Raw genomic sequence first — 8687 nt, forward strand, 5'->3', positions numbered from 1 at the left:
ACAGTCAGTTTACCTTCTGGTTGTATTTAATAACCCACATTTCAACGCTAATAACTGGGCTTTTTCAGGGAGTCATTATGAAGCCCGTCTCACAGTCTGCGGTAGCTCTGCGCTGTTCGTGCCTGCAGCACTGCCGTGATTTCACCTTCACGCGGCTGGGTCTTAAACGAACGACCCTTCGAGAAACACGGATTCAGTCTTGCGAATCAGTTTGACTGACTCGCTAAACAGAACCGACTCACAAGACCGATTCGTTCGCGAGTGCACGCGAAGCGCTCGCTCACTCGCTCCGCACTTACAGTCGGCGACAGAACGAGCCTCTTTTGCGCGCGTGCACTCAAACATCAAAGCTCGGGGAGCGGGCGCGAGGGACGACGCCGGCGCGCTCAGCGGTTCCAGCGCCTTTTAAAAGCGATTCTTTTACCATCACGTTAAAATTTCAGCGTGTTTATGTGCTCGGACTGCTGGACCTTCTTCACACCTCTGACCTGACTCTCTCCAGCGGACTGACCCGTTTGTTTAGCCTGGTCGCGAGCGAGCACGGCTTTTTCCCTTTTGATGTTATGCCTCGTGATGTTGACTCACACGGACTGACCTGCGTGCTCGGCTGCGGCTTGAAGGAGTACAGCGCGACAGCTTTGCAGCGCTCGCGCGGCTTCACGAGGCAAGTGAACGGGGAGTACTGCACGCTTTATTTGTCTCCTGCTGCTTTTGCTTTGTTGCCTTGTCTCGCGCTTGTGAACGCCTTGTCGTTGTGTGCACGGTGGGCTGCTGTTCTCTCGCTTAGGTTCACCCCTCTCAGATGAAGGCGCGTGCATTTCCACTGCGGTCAGCCACGACATCCTGCTGAAGACTTATGGCCAAGCATGTTGTATATATAAAGCAGTGCGCGGGGTGGTTTCCTGATTGAAACGGTGCGCGAGGTCACTGCAGAACCCATCTCCTCTCCACAGGTGCTGAGGTGTCTTGTGCTTTTTCTACATCAGTTAAAGGTGCTAGTTTTTAGCTGGATTTTGGAGAACCTGCTGCAGCCCAGCACCTCTTATGCATGTGGACACTGCTGCTGCTACACGCTCACTACTGCAAGTACTGGATACGATAGTATTTATAGCAACCGAATGGCTTTTATTATAAAGAAGATGCTGACAGATCTTATTGCAATGTTAGAAGAACATAGAGAGGCATGTATTTACTTATTTACAGTCATTTCTGTAAGTTATGCTTTTGGGTATGATGTACCTGGTAGCAATAATAAGTAATTAATTCAGCAGTTAAAGTGATTTTGTGAATTTGCTTAAATTCAGAATCTCTTGCCATAGTATTCATTATTTTATTTAATAATAACCAAATTACTAATATGATAAATTAATGTGTTCACAACACATCAGCGTGTTCAGTTGGAGACGACACAGTTTCTGTTGCTTTTCACACAAAATGTGTTGGAATATTTCTATGCCCAGTTACAGATAAGACATTTTGTGTCATTTTCAACATAGAGTGTGTTGTATGACACACAAGGTGTTAAAACAGGTAGCACATGTGTGTTGTTATTTAACACATCACATTAAATATTTATAGTCATTTCTTGAGAAGCTTGCCTTGAGAATGGATCAGCACTTTTTCACCACTGTTCCAGAAGAGCATTCTGTATGTTAACTTTATTACACTTGCTTTATTTTATACAGCTTCTTACAAATGAGTCGAAGTGTGTGGAGTCAAAGAGTGAGTGTATATATATATATATATATTATATATATATATATATATAAAATCTCCAAAATGGTAACTTTAAGAAAAAATCTCCTTTGACCAGACTTTTTTCCAAGTGATTTTGGGCCGTTTCTTTTGGTCCAATTATCATGAAATTTACACACAATGTAAAGGGCAACAGGCGTACGTGTATATACACACACGTAAGCATTTCCTTACACTGTGAAAACACTAATATTAGAATAAATACAAATAACATTAACACAGTAATTAGAGATTTTACGTTTGTCAGTGTGCTCATTTAACCACTTCCAAACTTCTCCTTGAGGACACCCAGTATTATTTGTGGGTATCATCCAATAATTAGTTTGGCAAATTAATATTTTGAGTGAATTCAAGTTGCTGGTGGTGAATTTTAACAAATCTGTGTAATAGCTGGGGCAAGTTGAGGAATCTGGAGGCACACTTTCATAAAACAAGGAATACATGATGTATATACATATATGTGTGTGTTTTTGTGTGTGTGTATATATATATATATGTATATATATATATATATATATATATATAAAACAATTATTCTAGTAATAATTATTTATATATTATGAAGATTGTATAACCCCACCACGACCCAGAAGGATAAGTGGTTTAGATGATGTATGTATGTATGTATGAACATTGTATATTTTTATAAAACTTGAAGTATATTTATTCTTTTGTTGGGGCCAATTATATATTTACAGGGCCAAATGAACCATTTTCTAAATATGTTCACGTCTTTCTTCAAGTGTGATGTGGCAGACGTTTTGTTTGCTTGTTATTTTGTTAATGAATGAAACCTCCACATTCTGACTCTTTCTGTTTTCCTCTCACTCAGCTGTCTCTTCGCCGATGGGCATCAAATCAGCTCTCGTCATCTAAATGAAGTTACTCAGCCATGCAATGTTCCTGGAAGGCTGTGATTCTGCTAGGCTTGGCGTCGATCGCCATCCAGTACACAGCGATCAGGACGTTCACCGGCAAGCCGTTCCAGATATGCCCGGTGCCGAACCCTCTGAACTGCAGCCTGGGGCCGGAGGCAGAGGCTTTCGGAGGCTTGTGCGACGAGTTCCCTTATTTCTTTTACAACAACTCCAGGAAGACTCACATCCTCATTCTGGCCACCACTCGCAGCGGGTCATCTTTTGTGGGCCAGCTTTTCAACCAGCATTCGGATATTTTCTACCTGTTTGAGCCTCTTTATCACGTCCAGAGCACCCTGATCCCTCACTTCACCCACAGCAGGAACACGGCAGACCGCAGGGTGATGCTGGGGGCCAGCCGGGACCTCCTGCGGAGCTTATACGACTGCGACCTCTTTTTCTTAGAAAGCTATATCAAACCTCAGCCTGCGAACCACACCACGGACAAGCTCTTCCGCCGAGGAGCCAGCAAAGCCCTCTGCTCTCCACCCGTCTGCGATGCGTTAAGCCCCAGCGAGGCGTACCTAGAGGAGGGCGAATGCATCCGCAAATGTGCCTCCCTCAACCTGACCCTGGCGGCCGAGTCATGCCGGGAGAAACGCCACGTTGCCATCAAAACGGTGCGGATCCCAGAGATCAGCGACCTCAGAGCGCTCATTGAGGACCCTCGGCTGAACCTCAAGGTTGTCCAACTGGTCAGAGACCCGCGAGGCATATTGGCGTCGCGCATCGAGACGTTTCGCGACACCTACCGCCTGTGGAGGATCTGGAGGGCCACTGGACGCAAACCCTACAACCTTGACCTGACCCAGCTCAGCACTGTGTGCGAGGACATCCTCCGGTCCGTCAACACAGGCTTCAGCCGGCCCTCCTGGCTCCGGGGGAGATACATCCTGGTGAGGTACGAGGACCTGGCCCGCAACCCGCTTCAAAAGACCAGGGAGATTTACGACTTTCTGGGCTTCTCCATGGAGAAAAGCGTGGAGGAGTGGATCCAGAACAACACTAGAAGCACCAACGACATCTCGGCTAGGCACAAGTACGGTACGGTGAGAGACTCGGCCGCCAACGCCGAGAGCTGGAGGCTCAAACTGTCTCACGAAATCGTCGAACACACACAGAGCGTTTGTCAACAGGTTCTGGAGGAGCTGGGTTACAGATCTGTGAACTCGCGCGAGGAGCTCAGAAACATGTCCGTGTCAGTCGTCGAGGACAAAACTTTTCTACCTTTTTTGTAACCAGAATGATCGCACAGCTATTTTTCTAAATTTCTACTGTTGCCTTAATCCTTAAATTTGACTCATTTCGAACATATTTGCACTATGAACTTTGTAAAGCTTGGAAGCTCGCTTAACGAACAGCACAACAAAAACCAAACCAAAATATCGAATGAGGAAGAAATCGCAGCAAAACATGATCAGGAGGAGAATCACGGCCCTCGTTGAGATGCTAATTACGTGTAGTTAACAAACACCATGTGATTCATTTATTTCTATATCCTGGCCTGCTTCAGTGATAAGGGTGGAGGTTTGTGGGTGAAGGACCAAAACTACTTTCCAGTACACATATAACACTAAATAGAGGTTTGAAATGGTAACAACATGCAATAAACTTGTGAATGTGGCAGCCAGTCTTGACGTCCGAGTATTTTTCAAGGTATATAACTAAATATAAATTTAGTTATATACCTTTTTCCTAGAAAATCCTGACCATAAACGTACATAAATAAAAAAAATGATAATATGTGAAGTGAATTCAAGTTGTTGGTGGTGAATTTGAACAAATCTAGGCAATAGCTGGGGGGAGTCGAGGAATCTGGAAGCAAACGTGTGTGTGTGTGTGTGTGTGTGTGTGTGTGTGTATATATATATATATACACACACACACACACAAGGTGTATGACCAAGTATAACTCATTTTTCCTAGGAAATCCTGACAATTAACTGTTATGAAATATATAACTTTTTAAAAAAATTGTCATAAACAATCTTTGTGCAGACATAAATGCTTACATTGCATTTTGTGGAAAGTGCAGGTGTTTTTTTTTCTGTCAAAGTTATTCCTTGACCTTGCAGGGTGCAGGTGTGTGAGCTATCAGTAGATCTCTAGATAACATTGAAATGTGCAACTCACTTGGAAGGGATGTGATGTTCTGCTAATGTAAACTGTCAAATATTTGGACTTTTAAATGAAGGTGAAATTAGAACAACCAGGTAACTATATTCCTGTAGATGTACATAAAGAAGTGTGGACACACCTGGCCAAATGACATTGTGTTGATTTTTTTTAATGAAAAAAGATATGCTCTACAGAGAAGACATGTAAATATTCTACATTCTACACATTCTACTGCACCATTTATGTTTTTTTTACATATTGGGAAAATAAAACGTAAAATGTGCCATAACTTTTGCACAGGCCACATTAAATATTTTATTTTCTATCATAGTTCATATTCAGCAAAGAAACAATGATTGTGCATTAAAATGTGTGTTCTCTGTAGAGAATGTGTTCATTTATTTTACTTAGAAAATCAACAACACATTTGATCAGAGGTGCTCAAACGTTTGTGTATGACTGTATATCCACAGTGCAAAAGGCAGAGACCACCACTGATTTATTTAACATCCAGTCAAAACAGCCATTAAGTACCAGTTATTCATTTTTCAGCATCAGGTAAAAAGCAGAAAACATATTTAACCAAAGTTACGCAGAAGCCTCAACAGCTAAATATAATAAACATATTTTTCAGTGTTCAGTGAGTCACTCTATACCTTTATCACAGCTTCCATTCTTTTCAGGAGCCTCACTTTCAGTTCCTCAAAGAATCTGCAGACACACCTCCAAAGTTCAGTCTTAGAAGCTGGTTGACGTTTTCTGAACTAATCAAACACATTCAGTGGTGTTGAGGTCTGGACTCTGGGGTGGTCAGTCCATCGTTCAGCTTCTTTGTTTGATGTGTCCGTCTCCTTTTCTCAGTGAGGTTCTTCTTGACAGCTACACATCCTTTCAGACCCACAGCGCTGAGTCGTTTTCTCACAGTGGAAGGATGGACAGAAACACCTGTGGATGTTTTCAGATCTGAAGCAGCTTGATTTTCTCCTCTCTCTCAGAGATGAAAGCTTTAAGTGCTGTTTATCTGATGAGGGCAGTTTTAATGTCGACCAGGTCTTCGGGTGGTTGTTAGGAGGCCCGTTTTCTCTGTAGCTTTTCATTTACTGAAATGCAAGTGGATTATTTAATATTTAATCTCCTCAGAAATATCTCCTGAAAAATGAATATCTTGTATTTAATGGCTGTTTTGACCGGACGCTAAATAAATGAAGGGCGGTCTCTGACTTTTGCACTGTACTGTATATCTAACTGCACTATCACTGAACAATAACTTTTCATAATCCTACTTTTTTTTTCAAAATACTACAGACATTATGCAGAGAAAAACAAAAACACAACACATATCTAAAATACAGAATTGCTTTAATTGTAGAATACAGCATCAATTTAGCAAAAATAGTTCTATAATAGACAAAAAACTACTTGTTTTTTTTCCCAAAGTCCAGTTTATAGTAACAGAGTCTCCAAGACAGTAGGTCACCCACCAGAATCGTGAATATGGATAGAAATGAGATACATAATTGAACAGTACACTGCGTGGAGAAGCCTACAGCTGGAAGCATGCAATGTACCAGTGTTCAGGAATACCATGCCAAGCTTAGGAACTTGATTGCAAAAAAATCCTAATGGAAAAACAAACACATATCAGTTAAACAAATGGAAGCAGAGAGATAAAGAGGAAAACAAACAAAAAAAAAAGAAACACCTGTGTAATATTCCACGTGCAAGTCGTCTAGTGTAGTAATCTGGACCTCTATGAGATGCAAACAGCAAAGAACGAACGCGAGAGGGAGAGAATAACTCTGAGAACGCTAAGAACATAATGGTCAAACTCTCAGAGCCTTCATGACAAATGGAGGCACGTAAATCCACGACTACAATAGATCCCACGTCTGTCTTTCTGTAAGCAAATGTCATGCAAGTGGTGTTGACGCGCACTGTAAATGAGCCAGTTTCTCAGAGCAAATAAAACCCCACCTGTGGACTGAAGGGCTGTAAGGATGATGGATCTCGATTCAAATGTCTCAGGTCAGAGTAAAACCAGAACAATGTTAGCACAACCTGACCAATCATCAGGAGCAGAAATGACATTCTGCATATTACTGCACGATCGCATTTGTCTCATATACACCAATCAGGCGTAACATTATGACCACCTCCTTGTTTCTACGCTCATTGTCCATTTTATCAGCTCCACTTACTATATAGGTGCACTTTGTAGTTCTACAGTTACAGACTGTAGTCCATCTGTTTCTCTGCATACTTTGTTAGCCCCCTTTTACCCTGTTCTTCAGTGGTCAGGACCCCCATGGACCCTCACAGAGCAGGTACTATTTGGGTGGCGGATCATTCTCAGCTCTGCAGTAACACCGATGTGGTGGTGGTGTGTTAGTGTGTGTTGCGCTGGTCTGAGTGGATCAGACACAGCAGTGCTGCTGGAGTTTTTAAACACCTCAGTGTCACTGCTGGACTGAGAATAGTCCACCAACCAAAAACATCCAGCCAACAGCGTCCTGTGGGCAGCATCCTGTGACCACTGATGAAGGACTAGAGGCAGCAGCAGATGAGCTGTCGTCTCTGACTTTACATCTACAAGGTGAACTGACAAGGTAGGAGTGTCTAATAGAGTGGACAGTGAGTGGACACAGTGTTTAAAAACTCCAGGAACACTGCTGTGTCTGATCCACTCAGACCAGCACAACACACACTAACACACCACCACCACGTCAGCGTTACTGCAGTGCTGAGAATGATCCACCACCCAAACAGTACCTGCTCTGTGAGGGTCCATGGGGGTCCTGACCACTGAAGAACAGGGTAAAAGGGGGCTAACAAAGTATGCAGAGAAACAGATGGACTACAGTCTGTAACTGTAGAACTACAAAGTGCACCTATATAGTAAGTGGAGCTGATAAATGGACAATGAGTGTAGAAACAAATACCATATCAGGGAAATTACACTCTTAAAGGGGAACTCTGGCCAAAATGAAGAAGGTCACCATCACTGCATCTGTTATAAACATGCCTACTCACCTCCTACAGTGGGGCTACAATATTCTCTACATGAGATTTTTAGGTTTAAAGACTAGGAAACCCTTGTTTTGATGATGCATCTTGAAGGTGGGGGAAACTATCGAGTTAATTGATGCAGCAAGAAGCCAGAAAGCTACTGTTACTGCTAGGAAGCTGAACACCACGTCTGAATTTATTAGCCTATAGATCAGAGGCCACACTAGCAGTCGGGATTTCTTTCTCGCTGTTGGGGAGGATTCTCATTGGTGTATTGAAGTGATGCATGCTGGGTATTGTAGTGAGAAAACAAAAAGGATGCAAAATCATGAATTCTGTCAAACTGATGAAGCAGAGAGCAATGCTGCGCTACAGAACACTGCAATAACAAAACAGATTACACGTGCTACACACTTAAAAATGATGGTTCTTCAAGGGTTCTTTTGTAAAAAAAAAAAATGGTTCTATATAGAACCATGAACACTCAAAGAACCCTTGCCTGTTTAAAGTGTTCTCTGCATCGTGAAACTGTTCTTCAGATTGATGGAGAATGTGCTGTAGGTGGTTCTATATAGAAGCTTTTTGAAAAAGGGTTCTATATAGCAACAAAAGGGGTTCTTCTATTGTAACAAGCCTGATATCATAACCCTTTTGGTCCTATATAGAACCCTTTTCACAAAGGTTCTATATAGAACCATGAACACTCAAAGAATCCTTTGCATGATTAAAGGGTTCTCTGCATCACGAAAGGGTTCTTCACGTTGATGGAGAATGCGCTGTAGATGGTTCTGTACAGAACCTTTTCGAAAAGTGTTCTATGTAGCACCAAAAGGGGTTCTTCTATTGTAACATGCCTGGCATCATAACCATAGAAGAACCCTTTTAGGTGCT

General features: G+C 42.4%; 1 protein-coding gene across 2 annotated transcripts; it reads left to right on the plus strand.

Moving 5' to 3' along the window:
* The first annotated feature begins 863 nt into the window (after nt 1-863).
* On the plus strand, nt 864-4303 carry chst1 (carbohydrate (keratan sulfate Gal-6) sulfotransferase 1). Of its 2 annotated transcripts, none has more exons than XM_036568078.1 (2): nt 864-953; nt 2588-4303. In XM_036568078.1, the coding sequence occupies exon 2, from the start codon at nt 2648-2650 to the stop codon at nt 3908-3910; it is 1263 nt and encodes a 420-aa protein (XP_036423971.1). In that variant the 5' UTR covers nt 864-953; nt 2588-2647; the 3' UTR covers nt 3911-4303. The 2 variants fall into 2 exon arrangements, with proteins under 2 accessions (XP_036423971.1, XP_036423970.1); XM_036568077.1 differs by having other exon boundaries at nt 900-1086.
* The last annotated feature ends 4384 nt before the right edge of the window (nt 4304-8687 follow it).

Source organism: Colossoma macropomum, unplaced genomic scaffold (genome assembly GCF_904425465.1).
Source record: "Colossoma macropomum unplaced genomic scaffold, Colossoma_macropomum, whole genome shotgun sequence".
NCBI classification, from domain to species: Eukaryota; Metazoa; Chordata; class Actinopteri; order Characiformes; family Serrasalmidae; genus Colossoma; species Colossoma macropomum.

Excerpts from the sequence above, each read along its gene's own strand:
- chst1 (XM_036568078.1), top strand. The coding sequence starts at position 2,648 with ATGCAATGTTCCTGGAAGGCTGTGATTCTGCTAGGCTTGGCGTCGATC.